Raw genomic sequence first — 20,247 nt, 5'->3', positions numbered from 1 at the left:
GGTCATGGTTGCCCCAAAGGTGCTTTTTTTTTCGCGAGGCAACTGGACTTTCTTGTTTTTCTTTGAAGACGTTTCGCTTCTCACCCAAGGAGCTTCTTCAGCTCTGAAGAAGAAAATTCTTCAAAGAAAAACAAGAAAGTCCAGTTGCCTCGCGAAAAAGCCCCTTGGGGATTACTCCAAACAACTTCCTTCGCCACCGCCTGTCAAGCCCGGCGCTGAATACGACACCGCGAGCTGCGATTGGCTCCGCTACGTCCGCTGCGCCTCCCATCGGCGGAGGCGAACCGTGGAGGCGCCGGGTATAAACGAGCTCCTGGGGGCCGGTGTGCGCTTGGCGAGGCGCATCCAGCCCGATGGGGAAAGCGCGGGACGATTCTGGGCGGGAGCGCCTGCCCAAGATGCGGCTGGGCTGCCTCTCCGGGTCCCAGGCGCCGAGCACCTTCCTCCTCCTCCCCTTCTTCCTCCTTCTACTCCTCCCGTGGAGCCTGGCCGAGGTTTGCCTTTGCGCGTCGGAGCGGCGCGGCTGGGGAAAGGGGGCTCGGCTGACGCCGCCTCTCGCTTTTGCTCTTTGCAGGTCCGCGCCCGGTGCCGCCTGCCGTGCGAGTGCCCCACCGAACCGCCCGCCTGCACGCCCGGCGTGCCGCCGGTGTTGGACGGCTGCTCCTGTTGTCTGACCTGCGCCCGGCAGCGCGGGGAGAACTGCTCCGAAGCGACGCCCTGCGATGAGAGCGCCGGCCTGTTTTGCGACCGCGAGGCAGGAAGGGAGGCCGGCCTCGGCGTCTGTAGGGGTAAATCAATGGCGCTTTCCCGCAGGCACTTTAGGCCTCTTGGGCGGGATTTTCCTGTCGCTCCTACCCCGAGGCGCTGTCAGGATGGAGAGGAACTGGGTCACGTTCATAGATGGGCTTCTCTACACGACTGTCCCAGAGATGCTTTTTCAAGAGGCAACTTTTTTTTTTTAAGAAGTTGCTTCTCATCCAAGCTCATTCAGCTCTGACTGGATGGTGGGGAATGGAAGGATTTGTACTCCTTGCAGACAGCTGGTCATTTGCATTCTTTAAGAGAGTTGTTGAGGCCATTTGGACATTTGTCTGTGTCCTCAGGGTCACCTGAGTAGTGCAAATGGGTGTGGAGCCACCTTTGCTCAGCAGTTCCAAGAAGGCTCCACACCCAGTTGCACCGCTCAGGTGACCCTGATGACACAAACCTCCAAGCGGCCTCAATGACTCTCTAAAAGAATGCAAATGACCAGCAAGGAATATAAATCCTCCCATTCCCCATCATCCAGTCAGAGCTGAAGAAGCTTCTTGGATGAGAAGCAAAATGTCTTCAAAGAAAAACAAGAAAGTCCAGTTGCCTTTTGAAAAAGCACCTTTGGGACAACCATGACCTGGATGACTGAGAATCACCATAGACATCCTCCAAATGACTTGGGAAATAAAATAAGAAGGAAGAAATAGAAGGAAGGGGCCCAGTTTGGGCGAAAAGGAGTCTGAGATCCACAAGATTACCCAAGGAAGCACTGGAGCTTCCCCACTCCTTATGCTTATGCCACCTGTGATCCCCATTCCTTAAAGACAAAATGTGGCTTGTTCTTCTTCACTGTTTCTCAATCTTGGCAGCTTTAAGGTGTTTGAACTCCAACTCCCAGAAGTCCCCAGTCAGCATTGAGAATTTTGGAAATTGAAGTCCAGGCACCTGTCAGTTTGCCAAGGTGAGAAACGCTGCCATAGCAGCTACTGCTGCTTGAAAGACTTGTAACTAGGATAGATGGTTCTTGGCTGAACTGAAATTCTCAGTTTCTGCACCTCCCCATTGTAATTTTTAATGTAACAGCAGAGAAAAACTATATGCATTCATGTTAATGGTATACCGTGAATTTGAATTAAACCACATTTTGGTTTGGCTATAAATGTGAGTTAATTCAGTAGAATTTAGCCATTTTATCTTGGGTTGTTCTGTGTTTTGGTGGATGGTTGCTTATGCTATCTTGCCTAATTAGGTGATTCTGACTTTTAAAAAAAAATAACCACATAAAGCAGTTTGACAGGGCAGAGTTGTTAAGTAGGGCAAGGTCTGGTTACCCTTTGGATGGGAGACTCTCAGTGAATTCTGGGGCAGATTGAAAAATCCAAATAACAATCAAGAAGGCAATGACCCCATGATACCAAGAAAGTTTTATGGATGTGCATAAAGTCACTAAGAATTGAATTCAGCTTGAAGCTGGCTTGATCTTTTTGCTAGATTTAATCAACATATTCCTTAAAGATATTTCTGCATAACCTATTAGTTGACTTAGCCCAAAAGCTACTTTTGATTTGACATCATTTATATTTACCCTGAATTTAAATTAAATGTAGTTGGCATGAGGGAAACTCTTATCTTTATGAATATAGTGATGTCACTAAGAACCTAGTTTAATTCTAGAGTGTCAGTACAGCATTAGTCTAAAACCCCTGCCATATTTTTTTTTTCTAAAAATGAACATGTGATAATGGTATTCACATGCTATTTTAGAATTTGTTATTGCAGGAGAGCAGAAAGATCTTCTTCATATTGGTTTTCATCCTTGCTGTTGGTATAGATATGACCTGAGTATTCCAACAAGCTAGATTCACACAAAGCTTGATTTTTTTTCTCTCTTCTGCTTCAGACCTTGAAGGAGACAACTGTGTTTTTGATGGGATTATTTATCGAAGCGGTGAGACCTTCCAGCCCAACTGTAAATACCACTGTACCTGCAGGGATGGACAGATCAGCTGTGTGCCCCTCTGCAATGTTGATTTGTTGCTTCCCGGTCCTGAATGCCCCTTCCCAAGAAAAGTTGAAGTTCCCAAGGAATGCTGTGAACAATGGTCATGTGACCCTAAAAAAGATGATGCTGAAGACTTTGCAATGGCAGGTGTGTAAAAGGCCTTAGAGTGGTCCCTTTGCTTCTTCGGAAGCATCTACTGTGCTCTTGTGACTCTTCAGGATCAATTACCATTTATCAATGACGGTCACGGAGGGGGCCAATTCTTGGGAATTTATGGCAGATAAGAACATACGCTTCTGTCTCGGTGCATTTGATTTTGTTTCATGTATTGCCCATCTCCTTTTTTTCATCCAAAAAATTAAGAGTAGGAGAGCTTAATTCCTTGCAGGAAGTTGATCTAAAAGAGTAGAATGGGTGTGGAAGCCCTTAGGAGCCCTTCAAAATTTCTTTCTAATTACAGGTAGTCTTCTACTTTTACAACAGTTTATTTAGTGACCATTTGAAATTACAACAGCAATGGAAAAAAGTGACTTATGACCGTTTTTCACATGACCAGTGCAGCATCCCCATAGTCAAGTGATCATAATTCAGACATTTGGCAACTGGCTTATATTTATGACAGTTAAAGTGTCCTGGGGTCATGGGATCCCCTTTTGCGACCTTACGACTGGCAAAGTCGATGGGGAAGCCAGATTCACTTAACAACTGTGTTACTAATATAACAACTGCAATGGTTCACTTAAGAACTGCGGCAAGAAAGATCGTAAAATAGGGCAAAACTCACTTAGCAATAGAAATTTTGGGCTCAGTTGTAATTGTAAGTCAAGGACTATCTGTATTTTTTTAAGTTAATTGAAAAGGACATTGTTCCCTATTACTTGCATTTAATGCCCAATCACATTAAGTGTTTTTCTTTCCTTCTGCTAACTCACATTTCTTTGTCCTGGCCTTAAATTATTTTTAGAGTATACTTCCTGGCACGTTACTCAAGGACCAAGTAAGGCCTTCAGCCTTAAAACGGTTGTGCCTCTCTGGACTGTATTGGAAAACGCACTATGATGGTATGGGAGACTGAAAAAAATCTTGCTTATGTTGGCTTCCTTCTCAGTGTGGCAAAACAACCTTAAATCAAACGTTCAATCCTTAAGATGGCCCTAAGGTTAAATATAATGCTTAAAAGCCATGCAGAATTAGTCATCCAAGACCACTATTCATTTTTGGTTCCATGCCACCAGATTCTGCCACTCATAAACTTCAAGTTTAAATCTTATAGCATAAGGTTCATGTTAAATACAGCGTAATACTGTTAAAAACCTCTAGTATTGTGGGAAGCCTTAACTTAAAAGCTTTCTTCTCCCCTCCAATGTCCTGTAATAAGGAATTGGAATTAGAGCTAGTTTGGTGTAGTGATTAGGGCACTAGGCTAAAAACTGGGAGACCATGTCACCGTAAGTATGAAATCATCTGGATGATTAGGGGCCAGTCCCTCCCTCTCAGCCCTAGAAAAAAGGTAATGGCAAATCACTTCTGAAATCTCCCTAAAAAAAACTACAATTGAGTCCAAAATCTATGTTGCTAAGTGAAAAACGTTAAGTGAGTTTTGCCCCATTTTACGACTTTTCTCACCACATTTGTTAAGTGAATCGCTGCAGTTCTTAAGTTAGTAATGTAGTTGTTAAGTGAATCTGGTTTCCCCATTAACTTTGCTTTGTCAGAAGAGTTGCTAAAGGTGATCACATGACCCCGGGACACTGCAACCGTCATAAATGTGAGTCAGTTGTCAAGCATCTGAATATAAATCATGTGACCATGGAGATGCTGCAATAGTTGTTAAGTGTGAAAAATGGTCATAAGTCACTTTTTTCAGTGCCGTTGTAACATTGGTCACTAAATGAACTGTGGAGGATTACCTGTGTTTAACACAGCGCAGTTCAGGGCTAATAACTACCTTCACACAACCTGCAGGGCCCTTTTTGTCAGTTGGCTTGTGTCAATTCACGGATTACCTGTATTCTCCTTTATTGGCATAAAACATTGAATAGCATCAAGATGCTCAATCACAAAGGTAATTTATAAGCATGGGAGACATTGTGTCAGAATATTATATGCTGTCCACCTTCCATTAAGCTCTTAAGGAAGGGGGATATTATGTCATGCCTTCATGTATGCAATTCATAGGGAGGGAGATTTCACTAATTTTATACTGTGAATATCTTGTGGGGTGTTTTCAATTACTGTGACCACCAGTGAACTCCTGCATAAAAATTGCAAAAAAAAAAATGCATAAAAGCTCCACCATACGATTCTCTTCAAGCCTACACAATCCATGTTTTACAATGTTTACAGCAACAGCAAAACAGTAGGCTGGCGACTTAGTCATCGTGCATCAAAATTCCCACCATTTTGGCAAGCAAAGTTTACAAAGATTTCTTTTTTTCAGTCAAAATGTCTCCCGAGCAACCTTTTGTAGAACCTTAGAATTCCAGAGAACCCCACTGAGAAAGTCTGATCTTAAGGTTACTGGGTATCTTTTAACAATTACATTGAACGAACAGAAGATATGGACCATGAAAAGTGGTGCCTTGAAGGTACTTCAAGTTTTTAATTCTTCAGGTTGTGAGTAGAAACTTGAAAACCAGCACAGTGAATCTGTGGATCCTGGAGGGACAAGCCTTGGGCCACAGCTGAATAATGAATGGGGTCAATCATTGGATTGAAATGTAATTGAGAATTGTTTTAGAGTTATGTTCAGCGTAGTCGCTTCCCCCCAAATTTCTCTTTCTGTGGATTGAAAAATTGCAATTTAGTGATCGATTTTGAAGGGACTCTGAGAACGGTGCTCAAATCTTTGAAGTCCAGTCATAGCCCTAAAATCTAAAAATATTTATTTTCCTAGCTAAGAAAACAGTGACCAGGAACAGTCTAGCTCAGGGATTGGCAACCTTGGCTCTTTTATGACTTGTGGACTTCAACTCCCAGAATTCCTGAGCCAGCATGGCTCAGCTTGGAAACCTCTCTCTTTCCCCTCAGCATGGCTGGCTCAGGAATTCTGGGAGTTGAAGTCCACGAGTCATAAAAGAGCCAAGGTTGCTACCCCTGGTCTAGCTGTTGCATTCTACCACATAAGGCCTTCCTTAAGATGAAAACTTTGAATAACAATACTGCTATGAATTTTAATTGCTGCTTTTATCTTCTTAGATTCCTGCTTATTTTGTCCTGTATATTTTACATGATGTTTTCATGGGTGCTTTTATTATTTTCGATTTTTTTCTTTAATTGCTGGTATTAATTATAAATTGCTGCAACATTTGGTAAGTTGCAAATGTTATACAGGTAGTCCTCGAATTACAACAGTTCATTTACTGACCATTTGAAGTTACAACGGCACTGAAAAATGTGACTTATGGCCATTTTTCACACTTGTTGCAGCATCCCCCACGGTCATGCGGTCAAAATTCAGATGTGTAGCAATTGACTCATAGTTATGACGGTTGCAGTGTCCCGGGGTCAAATGGGATCCTCTTTTGCCACCTTCTGACAAGCAAAGTCAATGGGGAAACCAGATTCACTTAAAAACGGTGTTACTAACTTAATAATTGCAGTGATTCACTTAACAGCTGTGGTAAAAAAGGTCATAAAATGGGGCAAAATTCTCTTCACAACTGTCTGGCTGAGCAATAGAAATTTTGGGATCCACTGTGGTCATAATTCGAGGACTATCTGTATATAAAATTAAGTTTAGCCTGTTAGAGAAATGCAGCCCTTCAAACCTCAGTGTCTGTATTAGATTGACTGACTACAAATCTCTCTTGGATGTAGATTTGGGGCCTCACAGTCAAGGTGATCTTTGCTATCTTACAAAATACATATCTATATTTTTGAAAATCATTTTTGAAAATTAGTTTACTCATAGGAAAATATTTATAGACTTCCTCTTGATCATAAGCTACCCAAGGCAGCATACCAAACAAATATTAAATCAATGTGGTGTACAAAAAAGAAGACAATGAATACCTTGAGAAAGAAAAATTAGTTGTCAATCCTTACATCAATGAATCTTCAGAAGAGGAATAACATAACAGCTGGGAACTAAATGTAATGTTTCTATTTCCCTAGCTAGATTTTTCTCTGCAGTAAATTCTTTTTTTTATTAAAAAGTTTTATAAAAATTACAATATAAACCAAAATCAACCCCCTAAACCCCCCCTCTCCCTCCCCACTTCCCAGAGCTGAGTACAGGGTTACAAATATGATAATCATAATCTAACTAACATTAACCAACTATATAAATAACCAAGTCCATAATGCGCTTTAACTCCCCTTTAACTTAAATATAAACAAATTGAAAATAAACATAATAATAACAAAACTTAAACAAGTTGATATCCTAATTATTGAACAATACAATCTCCAAATTGTTAAATAATACTAATACTAAAAATAATAATAATATCATAATAATACTCTAAAATTCACTCATAGGCTAAATGAAACTTTTTAGTCCCATATTTATTCTGAATATAATTTATCCATCTTCTCCAAACCGAAATGTATCTTTCTTGTGAGTGATCCTTCAAGTAAGCAGAAATCTTAGCCATTTCTGCTAAATTTGACACTTTAAGCGTCCATTCTTCTATAGTAGGCAAGCAATCCTTCTTCCAGTATTGCCCTACTAATAACCTGGCAGCTGTTATCAGATTCAACATCAAATTAATTTCTCTGCAGTAAATTCTTATTTCATAACCTTCATCCGTCTAATGTCTTTTGATGGTGAATTACTGGTAGTTCTCAACTTAGGACTATTTGTTCAGGGGCTGTTTGAAGTTACAACCGCACTGAAAAAGTGACTTATGACTGGCCTTCACAATTACAACTGTTGCAGCATGTACACGCTCAAAATTTAGCCTCTGACAACCAGCACATAGCTGTGACAGTTGCAGCATCCTGGAGCCACATGATCACCATTTGCAAACTTCCATGGGAGCTTCTGACAAAATCAGTTGAGGGGAAGACTGGATTTGCTTAACAATGGCAAAAAGGTCATAGCCTTGGGCATGACACGCTTAATGACCACACATTGCTTAGTGATGGAAGTTCTGTTCCCAACTGTTGTCATAAGTCAAGGAGTACCTGCATATAGTAGTTATGGACTGGGCCATGTGGAAGCAGATGGCATTTTAGATAACCTAGAACTTTATAAGCAACAGCAGATTAAATAAGAGCCAGAAATAGACTGAAACTATAATGCAATGAATGTGCAGTAGGACCAGTGTAACAGGTTTCTTGGTGTGGCTGAATTTGTTTGGAGTTTTTTTGGCAACAGTTTACATTCTTTAGTAGCCTCCACACAGGAGATTGAGTGTTCAATCCTAGGCAGCAACAGATGTTTCTCTATTAGAGCGCGAAGAGAAAATATCTGCTCTGAACTCCGCATAGGTGTCAGGAAGGGTATCCAGCCTGTAAACACTCAGCTCCATTCAGTCATCCCAACTCCACCCCAATCAAAGGGATTACAAGGTCATTTAAAAAAAGTCTTTAGTAGCCTGCAGGACACGATTTGAGCCATGCACTGATAGCCAAGTTTATCCTTTCCAGTTTGGGGCTAATATCTTAATCTTTTATTGTGTGGGCAACTGAGCAATTCATTGTGGTAATTTTGCCTTCAGGATTCAGACAGGAAGCTACCTTGGGGGCTGAAGGTTCTGACTCAAGTTCTAACTGCATTGAGCAGACAACGGAATGGAGTGCATGTTCTACCAGCTGCGGCATGGGAGCCTCCACCAGAGTCACCAACAAGAACCCCATGTGTGAGATGGTGAAAGAGATGAGGCTGTGTGAAGTGCGCCCCTGTGAAAAGAGTCCACTACCTGATAAGGTATGGCTTGCAATTCATTCACATGATAGTGGTAACCTATACTAATTTGAAAGAGAAGAGCACATAGAATCTTGGCTTGGAGATAAAGGTTGAGTTGGTTGTCAAGTTCTTTATTTCAGTTATTTCTTCCAATCTACTTGTGAGAGTCCTGGGTGTCTTGGGTTGGGCCACTGTGGGAAATACCATGGTGGACTAGATCAGGGGTTTCCAAACTTTCAGACTTGTGGACTTCAACTCCCAGAATTTCTCACATAACATGGCTGGCTGAAGAATTCTTGGAGTTGAAGTCCACAAGTCTAAAGTTGCCATGTTTGGAGACTCATGGACTAGATGTATCTCAGCCTGATCCAGCAGGTCATATAGTATGCATTTATTTCCAGAAATGGTTTCCGAAATAGAGTTTTCATTGTGACAGTATAGGTTTTGATAGTCTTCCATCACACATTAAACACAAGTGTAATGAAAGCATTGGGGCTGTTGCAGAACTAGCCAATGTCTCAAAAGATGGACTATGATCTCAAGCCATTTGTTAATTCTCTAATTCTATTCAAAACTGATTCAATGTGGACAACAAAGAGCATTCCTTTAGCCAGAACTCACATATATTATGAGTGCAATATGGAATCTGATGCTGCATGAACTTATCAGCAGACTAGCAAAGACTGCAATTCTCATAATTCCTAGTTAACATAATACTTAAAAAATCTCAGGAACTGCATCCCACCACCTCAATCCAGAGCCTTAATCCAGAGTCTCAGAAGGGTTTTAAAAGAGTGCAATGAAATAACGGATGCAGTTCCTGGGATTTTTTGAATTATGAGAGGAATTATGAGAATTGCAGTCCCAGTAAATCCAGAAAATACAAGCTGAGCAAGATTCACTTAGCGAGAGCCCAGTACAAAATAGCCTTATGAGAATTTATGCTTGTGACCAATCTCTTTGGCAGCCATCTAATATGGCTTTATGTAGGTGCTACCATCAGTAACAGCGGGGTCCAAATAGTAACTTAGAGTGCTACTAGATGGCCAAAGAAGGCCATCTAGGCAGTCTCTTAGATGGAATAATAGAATAACAGAGTTGGAAGGGATCTTGGAGGTCTTCTAGTCCAACCCCCTGCTCAACCAGGAAATCCTATACCATTTCAAATAAATGGTTGTCCAGTCTCTTCTTAAAAACCTCCAGTGATGGAGCACCAACAACTTCTGGAGACAAGCCGTTCCACTGTCTAATTATTCTCACTCTCAGGAAATTTCTCCTTAGTTCTAGGTTGATTGATTAGTTTGATTAGTTTCCCTCCATTGCTTCTTGTCCTGCCTTCAGGTACTTTGGAGAATAGGTTGACCCCTCTTATTTGTGGCAGCCCCTTAGATACTGGAACACTGCTAACATGTTACCCCTTGTCCTTCTTTTCATTAAATTTGCTCTTGACACTGAAGTAGCAATAGATGTACTACTGGAAGTGCAAACCATAAAATAATATGGCCATCTTTTAACTTTCAGTTTAGAGAGTTGAATCCACCTATACCCAAAGTTTCCATGTTTCTTTAACAAATAATATGCTAATGTGGTTAATAGTTGGGATCTGCCTCCAAGGATATTTTCAAGATTTTGAGCCGTGTCAAACTTTATGTTCAGACTTCCTAATGTACTCTGGGAATGTTTTCTCTAAGAAAGGAAGAGATGTTTGGGGCACTAATGAACATTTATTCCCTTTTATGGCAGAACAGTTGGAGTTGTGTGTTGTTGTTGTTTTTGCCCCAGAGAGAGGAACGTAGTGCCCCAAAGTTAAATGTTGACAGGCTCAAAGAAAGCTGCCTGTTTTCCTTGCAATAACCATGGTTGCCATGATGAGCATCTCTGTTTTGCATATTTCTATGTAACAGGCAAAATTAAGTAGTTTTTTTTATCCTGTCGCCATCATCTAATCCTGCCAGTTTTGAAATTTAAACCAAGTGTTTCTCTGGGCTTCCTGGATCTGAGACCTATCCTTTTTGAGGTTAGAAAGCATATGAAAATTGCTAGGGCTATGTGAAGCCTCTGCTTGGGGATTCACTTGAAAGATGATTTTGCAACATTTTTGCAAAATTCAGAAAAAGTTTTTGTGCAAGCTCCAAAGTCTTCTCTATCAAATATGCCTGACTAACTCCCTACACCAAGTGGCTAGCCTTGTGATCAAGGATCTTAGACCATGCTATGTTGATATCATGAAAAGCAATTTGAGACAAACATGCTATGGTGATACCTTAAAGCAGTGGTTCTCAACCTTTTTAATGTCGCGACCCCCAACCTGTCGTAAGTCGAGGACTACCCAACCGGTCGTAAGTCGAGGATTATCCAACCAGTCATAAGTCGAGGACTTTCCCTGCCTGGGAGCGCAGCGCATGCGTGGTGCCGTCCCCTGCGCTGGCCAAAGCGTAACTGGCAAGTGGCAGAGACGGCGCAGGCCGACCACCAGCTGGGCCACCAGCTGGCCCAGCCCAAGGGAGGTAAGGCACCCGCCGGGCCCCATGCGTGCCAGCAACCCTCCCTGCGCCCACCGGCCTCCCACCCCTGGCCCTCTTTTACTTACATTTTTAGTAGTTGCTCAGCAGGGAGGGGTGGAAACTTCCAGACAGCTCGCCTTCGCTGCAGACAACTTGCAGCACCGTTTGCAGAATGGGACTTTTGGCGGGCTCAGCAGGGCAGAGACAGCCTGGACAATTCCTATTGGCTTTTGAAAGCCAATAGAATTAGACTCTATTCAAGAGAGTCTATTCTATTGGCTTTCAAAAGCCAATAGAATAAAAGGGAGTAGCACAGCTAAGGAAAAGGGGAAAAAAATGGTGGACTGCGTTGTTTGGCGACCCCCGTGAAATGGTCGTTCGACCCCAAATGGGGTCCCGACCCACAGGTTGAGAACCTCTTCCTTAAAGTGAAGCATAAGAAATAAGGTTCATCTTAACTCACGATTTACAGCCTGTAGGCACCTATTTGTAAAAAAAGAAAGAAACATGTACATAAGAAAAGGGATGTTTTCCACTAATTCCTCACCTTTTTCTGCAGTTTCAATATAAGAAATTGCCAGACTTGCCCAAGGGGAAGGTTTTCTATGCAAAACTTTTCTGCATAGATCTTTTATTTTACATCCTTGCCCACACACTCAGATTTTCATCACATCCCAAAAAGCATTACAAGTGACCTCCAGCCATTGAAATGCTGCCCGTTCCATCCTAATGTATCATGGCTATGTTGCATTAACTTGAATGTGGTTGTCCATCTAATTCATGTTCTGCGGTTTCTCGTAGAAGGGGAAAAAATGTCTCCGAACCATAAAGCCTCCCACAGCTGTCCATCTGAAGTACCAGAACTGCACCAGCATCCATATGTATAAACCCCGTTACTGTGGCATCTGCAACGATGGACGATGCTGCACTCCACACACGACAAAAACAATCCAGGTGGAATTCCGTTGTCCTCAAGGCAACACTATCCAGCATCCTCTGATGTCCATTACTAGTTGTGTGTGTCACAAGAACTGTCCTCAGAATAGCAACGCTTTTGTTCGAAAGCTCAGTTGAATGAGCCATTCAGAAATCACCAGACTGGTCTTCTGATGCTTTAGTAACATGTATCTTCTCTTTTGGGGGAGGGAGGAAGGATCAGATGCTTTGATTCCCGATCCTGTCTATCATTTGATTTCTAGATAAGGCATTTCAGTTCCTGTGGAATTTCTTTTGAAACCCTGCTTGCTTCAAATGTTGTTGCGCCATTAAAATATTGTCACTTGGGGTGCATAGAACTTTTATCTCTTAGCAGCTTCTTCTTTCTTGGCCACCTGTGATAGTTTGACGTAAGACACATTTCTGCGTTGTTTTCCTGGAGCAATTGTTTGAACTTGATGAGCAAGATGCTTGTACTCTAGTATGATTTACTGTCTTGATATTTATTACAGTGAGGAATGGGCACATCAAGAGTTGAAATCCTCTCTACCAGCAAGAAAAGTGTTATTTGTGTCAGCCACAAAAACAATTCCTACTGAGTGCAAAATCCTTTCCTCGTTTTTCTTCCACAAATTAAAATATTCTTCTCTATTTTTGTCCCTTCTTTTGCCAATCTTTTCCTGAAGTTTGTGTTTTCTTCTTTTGTCTCATCTTGGCTCCAGCAGATGCTAAGTCTTGATTTGGGCAAATGGTCCCAAAGGTGGCCTCCCCAACCTGGTGCCTACAGATGCGTGGACTTCCCCCCCCCCCCCAAATGCACAAATATGGCAACATCCCTGTTGGGGGACATGTCTTCAGCAACTGGGAATGATTTTATCACCACTTGTAGACTTTAAGGCCTGTGGTGGGTAATCCTATACATTTATTTAATTCCTGCTCAGAATTCACCAATATTTTTTCTCTAGAGGGATATAAATTGCTCAACAGCAATACATAATGCCCAGGATGAAAGCCCTCTTGAATTTGTTTGGGTGAATATTAAAGGAAAAAAGAAATGCCATTGATATATGTGTATACTATAGGTCACATCAAGCAGAGGAAATAATTAGTGACACTGTGCAGCAAACACACCACTGTAGTAATGGAGGACTTTAACTATCCTGATTAGTTAAATTCTTCCAGTATTTATGGGGTAGTTACAGAGAAGAAGTTAACTTATTCTCCAAAGCACCTGAGAGCAGGACAAGAAGTAATGGGTGGAAGTCCATTAAAAAGAGATCCTACCTGGAATTAAGGAGAAATTTCCTGGCAGTGAAAGCAATTAACAAATGGAACAGCTTGCCTCCCAGAGTTGAGGTGCTCCATCACTGGAGGTTTTCAAAAAAGGATTGGACATCTATTTGTCCAGTATGGTGTAAGGTCTCCTGCCTTGGGCATGAGATTGGACTAGAAGTTCTACAAAGTCCTTCCAGCACTTTGGTTCTAAGTTTTCTTTAAATACTGCACTGAATTATACATCTTTTAAAGACACTACAGAGACAACATACTGACCTTGCCTTGTACAAATATAAAGATAGAGCTGTAAATATGGAGACCACCATGAGGTCATTGGAAGTTTAAATTTTATAGACCCCATCCAAGATATTTCGCTTGTTTTGGAATGTCAACACTCAATTTTCTACAGTCAGACTTAGTATTCAATTTGTGTACAGTATATCACAGACCAGCTGGCTTTTGTGCTAAGAAAGAAAGCAAACACCATAAATAACTCAAAAAAGCCTGTGCTTTATAGAAACAGCAAATGTAAATAGAAAGCATACATACCCCTCCCCCACTCCCCGGGTGAATGTTGGTATTACTAAAGAAAATCTCTCGACATAAGATATAAAGCAACCAGCAGGAGAAAGTTCCACCATTCTTGCACGATAAAACAGGTTGAGACAATATTTTATTTTGGATTGTATGATGCAAATAAAGTTAGGAATGAATCCTGTAATTGTGTTATTAAATCAGTATATTCTGCCTAATGGTCTACAAACTTTTCTGATAGTGGCAAGTGTGATTATGCAACCTTGCAAAAAAATTTAAAATGTTCCAAATCCTGCGAGTTATATGCAGCCAAATCCCACAATTTCATATTTAGATGAAAAATAGCATATTTTTGAAAACTGTATGTATGTACTGTATGTACACAAATTTTGCTTTTTTTATTTTGGAGGAGAGTGACTGCCATCTACTGGTGATGTACCTGCTTTGTTGCTAATCCTTGATCTAGAGACAATCAAGGAAAGGCAGGGAGAAATTGGACCAAAGACCTTTAACAAATATGTGCCTGCTGCATAATCCTTGTCCTTTAAGTGACATCCTTTAATCGTACACCAAATGGACTGAGCCAAAATAAAGAAGCAGGCAGAGCCTGATCAGAAACTCCATAAAGAATCAATTTAACATGATTACTTGCCGAATGTTGAATAATTTTCCTTTTAATCACAAAAGGAAAGGTCCATTTTTAATGAGTCTTGGGTGGTATTTTGAGCTTTGGCATCTTTCCCACTAGTTCTTGAGTCATTATGAGCCATTTCATCTAATCCAGGCGTAGGCAACTTTGGCTCGTTTATGACTCGTGGACTTCAACTCCCAGAATTCCTGAGCCAGCCATGCTGAGGGGAAACAGAGAGGTTTCTATGCTGAGCCATGCTGACTCAGGAATTCTGGGAGTTGAAGTCCACGAGTCACAAAAGAGCCAAGGTTGCCTACCCCTGATCTAATCCATGCTAGCATTTATAGCTGGGAAGTCTCCTTTATCTCAGCAGATGGCAGCACCTGACAGATCTTACCCAGATTTGAAAAGTAGGGTCAGACCTGTCTATGGAGATTCTCACTCATCCAGGCCGTGGTTGTCTCAAAGATGCTTTTTCAAAAGGCAACTGGGCTATGTTTTTTTCTTGTGGAAGACATTTCGCTTCTCATCTAAGAAGCTTTTTCATTTTGGACTGGATGGTTAGTGGATAGAAGGATTATATTTTTTTGAAATCATCTGCTTGCTAGCGCTCTCTCTGAGATGAGACCACTTGGGGGTTATGTGTGCCCTCAGGATCCCCTGAATAGTGCAAATGCGTGAGGAACCTTCTTGGAACTGCTGAAAGGACTGTGTTGTAAATAAGAGATATTTGGTGTCCTGATCCTCCCCCTCTGTTGAGAGAGGGCTGTTGAATTTTAACACAGATGGCCTCTTTTACCTCTCTTTCAAATCAGTAATCCTCTCTATCCAGTCAGTCCTGCTTAATGCTGGGGTGGGAAGTTTAGAAATAGATCTCACCAGGTTGCTCCAACTGAATGCAACCCCTCTAGTTATTTTGAGATTTACTCCAGCCAGCCTGACCAAGGACAAAAGTGAAAATGATAAACTGATAACTTTTGGAGGCGTGAGTGAATTTGCTCTCCACAATCTAGGTAAATCTCCCATGATTTTGGTCATGGTTTTTACAGACCAGGAGAAAAGAAGATTAGCCCAAAGGAACTTTTATTTTAGGCACTGAGTGGTTTTGTAACAGCTCTCTCTTTTCAGTCTTGGTTTTAATTTTAAATAGAAGACTTGACACTTAGAATCCTACAAGCAATCTGCTGTGTTAAGATTTTGTAGCCAAGATTATGAACATGTAGATAGTTTCCTTGATGTTCACAGCTTCTTGTTCCACTGAATTTTGTTGTTCATGTTTTCTTTTTAGATGCTTGTTTCATAAAATAGATTTAAATAGGGGAGCTATCTTATGTGCAAGGCAGAATGTTTCTCTGTCCAAGAACAGCTAAGTGTAGCTATTCATTGTTCCATCTTTGACTTTTTCTAAACGTTTGAATTTGCTTGCAAATATATGTTAGGTTGTTCTGCAGAAGGAACACAAGCACATCACAAGCATTGCAGGTCACTTCTGCAGAGCCCTATCTTTTCAGCTCTTGTTTCTTAAGGTACCATCATTAAGACTTCTGTTTATTTTTCTTCTCTCAGTCTCAGGTCAGCCAGGTACAGGGAAAACTCTTACCAAACGACCCTGCTAAATTCCCACTTGTGTTGACTGTTTTTCTTACTCAGTGATACTGTTCTTGGCTGCCTTATGTTGTTCCTACTCTGATTACTTAGAGAGAAGTAACAGAAAAAGAGAGTTGGAAGGGACCTTGAAGGTCTTCTAGTCCAACCCTCTGCTCAGGCAAGAAACACCATTTCAGACAAATGGCTGTCCAATCTCTTAAAAACTTCCAGTGTTGGAGCATTCACAACTTCTGGGGGCAAGTTGTTCCACTGATTAATTGTTCTGTCCGGAAATTCCTCCTTAGTTCTAGGTTGCTTCTCTTCTTGATTAGTTTCCATCCGTTGCTTCTTGTCCTGCCTTCAGGCGCTTTGGAGAATAGTTAAAACCCCCCCGCCGCCCTTCTTTACGGATATTGGAACACCACTATCATGTCACCCTAGTCCTTCTTAGGCACTCAACACTGTGTACCATTTAGGTTTGTACAAAACTGTTACAAAGCCTAAGTAGGCATTCAACCTTGGTTGTCAATCTGTAGTTAGCTCAAAGAGATTACCTTTTCAGATATGAGCACACAACCTCATGGAACACATTCATTGTCCTTTTCTGTTTTTTTCTTCCCTTTATGAACACACTGCTGTTACTTTCTTTGCTGATTGTTCAGTGAAACTGGGACCCTCTACATGCAAACCAGGTATTTGGCTAATCAGATTTTCGCCAAGATTTGCCTGTGCCAAAACTGAGAAATACAGTTGCAGATTAGGAGTAGTAGTTGCAGAGTGCTATTCTTCTTTAATGCAAGATTGACCAGTCTTTTACTAGCAGAGGACTGTGCATAGACTTCTTTTTCTGACCACAGATTTGCACATGGGTAGATTTGAGATGCAAAAGTAGGTAAGGCGGGATCATTCTCAATAGCTATGATGGTGTTAGGTGGCCAAAGGGAATCTAAGTGGACACTTTTGTTTAGAAACAGTGGCAAAGTATGCTGCTCAGATTCAGTGAGTGGGAAGCCTTTATAGAGGATTACAGAATGTAGGTAGTCCTTGACTTACAACAATAATGGAGCCTGCCCGTTATGGTCATAAGTCATGGTGGTCATAAAGCAGGTCACCCACATTTTATGACCCTTTTTGCCATGGTGGTTAAGCAAACCAATGCTTCCTATAGTTTTTGCCAAAAAATGGAAGTAAATGCTGGTTTTTGTAAAATAAATCTCACGAAACAGAGTTATATGATCACGGGATCCTTCAAATGGCCATAAATGCAGGTGCTTGCTGAGTGTTTGAAATGTGGTCATGTGACTTCAGGGAAGTATTGGAACTTCAGAAGTGGCTCCTAAGTACCCATGGAGATGTAGTCATAAGTTTGAACAGTCACTAAGCCACCAGTCGTAAGTCAAGGACTACCTATGCTCTCTAGTTTTCTCTCTTGAGTGCATCTCAGAGGGTTTTGAATCCAAATGTTTCCCAAATAAAAAGATTCTTTAAGGTAAACAATGCCTTGAACTTATTTTGAAGGGTTTCATCTATCGAAACCATGACAATTATAATGCAAAGGGAAAGATGTCCTTTCCTAATTTAAATTAATCCCAACAAGTACAAGAGTGACACTGTGAGTTTCCAGGAGAAAGGGGGAGAAAAGTAGGCAATATCTTCAGCATGAATCTCTCCCCAACTATTAACCCTTAGCAAGGATCGAGCAGCTTTAAGTGTCGCATTAACTTTAATGGGTGGCGTTCTTAAGGCAGCACTGTCTCTTTATAGACAGAAGCCTGGAGACGTTTGGGCTGCTTTAATGAGCAACAGTAAGATGTTCGGCTCATGGACCTTCCACAGCACTTCTTCCAAGTCATTTGCAAAGCACGCGGGCTCTGTAATAAAGCTGAAGCTTCTCTTCTATTAAAAATTACAATTTGATAGCAACTTTTGCAGGTTCCTGAGCACTGCACGCAGGTGATGTAGGATTTCAGGTTGTAAACATATGTAAGACAGCAAAAAAAAAAAAAACAACAACCCTGTTTAGTGATTAATTGGCAAATGTCCCATATATTCCATGAAATATGGAACCTGGTATCCGAAAACTCATGCAGCAGAAATTGGAAGGAACTATCTATCTGACTGTTTCAAGAAGATTAATCGCTCCAGAACTGGCCTCACTATCTCATTTTGTCTAAATGGAAACAGCAATCTAGTTCTGCCGAAGTCTCCCAGCAGCTCTTTCATCTTAAATCCCACTGTACCACTTCTTTCCTCTCTTCCCGCTGCCTTCAGCTTCTTCTGAACGATCGATTAATAAATTCAACATACCACCTGTGAACAGTTAGGTGAATAAGAAGAAAGCCATTGTCGAGCCAGCCGAACCAAACTGCAGCAACCTACCCATTATTTTTCCAGATGGCCCATGTACAAAAGACACATAATTGATGTCTGTTCCGGGAAGGGAAAGCCGGAGACTTAACTTCTGAAGATCAAAAGCTGTTTTCAGACCTAGGCAGGCTGCTTCTGGAAAATCCATCAACATTATTTTTAGAGCCGGTTTAGACAGGGTAGTGGGTGAGCAAGCGACTGGAGGCTGTGCCAAGAACACGCAGAGACAGACGGGCTTTGAAAGCTGGAATCTTTCTTTAAAGTGGAGCATAGCTGCTGCTGGCATCCGTGAGCACTTCCAGTCTTGTTTGTGAGAATTACCCTCTCTGGAACAGTGGCCAGCCAAGTCATCTCCTTTAATAAACTGGACCTCCTCAGGAATTGAGAATATTTGCACTAGCAACCTATAAAATAATGGAAGAAGCTGATAATATAATGGCAGACTTCTCTCATTAGGGATAGGCCATGCTGCCTCTAGAAGCAGGAGCCATATGTTCTCAAGAAGCCATTGCTGGGACTATTATAACTTTTCCAAAGAAATAAAATTGCAACTCTGCAACTCTAAATTTCATAAGCTAAGGTTTCGGTTTAGATTTGAAGAAAGACAAGGCCTGGCAAGAGATTTCAGTGGAGGTAGGAGAACAAGCTGAATATATAAACTATTTATTCATGCATTTAGGACATGCACACCTGACTACTGTAGTGCATTAAAGATGTGGGACTGCCCTTGAAGATGGGGTAAGCTACAACTGGTGCTTGTATGGATGCTCAAAAACTGGGGAGGACGGGCAGCATAGTGAGAATACCAATAGAAGAGAATATTTGTAGCTCAGGATTGAACTGTGGATCCTTGGTGCTCTCTGAGCTTGGTTCTTTTCTTGCAGATGTTTCATTACCAAACTAACATCATTAGTGCTAGAAAGGAGTGGAGTCTGCTCTCATTTTATATTCTGACTCCCACCCCATCAGGACTTACCATGGAATATTTGGGTAAGTGGAAAGGGCCAATGTAAATATAGCAGGACTGGGTAAGTATAGAAAGGGCCAGAAAAATCTGGATTCAAATCCACTCTCAGCCATAGATATATACTAGGTGACTCTAGATTAGTACCGTAGGTACCCTCTGACAACTCAACTTAATTGGTTGTTGTGAAGAAAATTGCAAAAACAGCCACGATACCTCTTTAGATCTTAAAGATAAAGCAAAAATAAACAACTTTATTATTTTATTTATTAGTCAACACTACTTAGGCTGACAAATGCAAATGCTAATTAAAACTTTTCCCTTTTTTAAAAAAACTCACAGGGCTTTTAAAACTGGCGTGGGATAGCTTAAGCTATTGACACATTTATGGAAAATTCTGCATCAATATACACACAGCTAGATTAGAAAGAGTTTGTGCTGGATATTGAATCCTTTTTTAATATGTTACATATTGAATTAATATGTTTTTTAACTAAATCTGGCACTAAAGAGAATATATTTACACCGTGCCCTTAATTTTCTTAGCAAATTAACCCATTTTCTGGCTCTGCATAACACACTGAACCCCCAACTAACTAACCAAGTAAATGGACTGAATTTACACAAGAAGCTATTTCACAAAAAGGGTGCATGTTATGTGAAGGCAATTATTAGCCATGAGTTGTCCTGGTTAAATACACTGTTTGAAGTCATCCATAATGAGCAATAATTGGAACATAGACACAATTAATCATTCTCCAGTTACCAACTTGAGCAGGCAACGTACCAATCAGTTGAGGAAAGGACCAACCAAAAACAACTTAATCTTGTACAAAAAGA

The 20,247-nt window shown here is 41.2% G+C and overlaps 1 protein-coding gene across 1 annotated transcript; it reads left to right on the top strand.

Annotated features, from left to right (window-relative positions):
• The first annotated feature begins 267 nt into the window (after positions 1-267).
• Positions 268-12,700, top strand: CCN3 (cellular communication network factor 3). Its single transcript, XM_039365085.1, has 5 exons — positions 268-494; positions 575-788; positions 2,654-2,902; positions 8,422-8,630; positions 11,915-12,700. Exons 1-5 carry the CDS (start codon positions 354-356, stop codon positions 12,185-12,187), a joined length of 1,086 nt encoding a protein of 361 aa, XP_039221019.1. The 5' UTR covers positions 268-353; the 3' UTR covers positions 12,188-12,700.
• Positions 12,701-20,247: the final 7,547 nt, after the last annotated feature.

This window comes from Crotalus tigris, unplaced genomic scaffold (assembly GCF_016545835.1).
Source record: "Crotalus tigris isolate CLP2741 ecotype Arizona unplaced genomic scaffold, ASM1654583v1 scf7180000019953.484404808:943566, whole genome shotgun sequence".
Taxonomy (NCBI): Eukaryota; Metazoa; Chordata; class Lepidosauria; order Squamata; family Viperidae; genus Crotalus; species Crotalus tigris.
This window is presented reverse-complemented; position numbering and strand designations above follow the sequence as displayed.

Excerpts from the sequence above, each read along its gene's own strand:
- CCN3 (XM_039365085.1), top strand. The coding sequence starts at position 354 with ATGGGGAAAGCGCGGGACGATTCTGGGCGGGAGCGCCTGCCCAAGATG. Across the intron at positions 2,903-8,421 it reads TGAAGACTTTGCAATGGCAG|GATTCAGACAGGAAGCTACC; the intron begins GTGTGTAAAAGG and ends TTTTGCCTTCAG. Across the intron at positions 8,631-11,914 it reads AGAGTCCACTACCTGATAAG|AAGGGGAAAAAATGTCTCCG; the intron begins GTATGGCTTGCA and ends GGTTTCTCGTAG.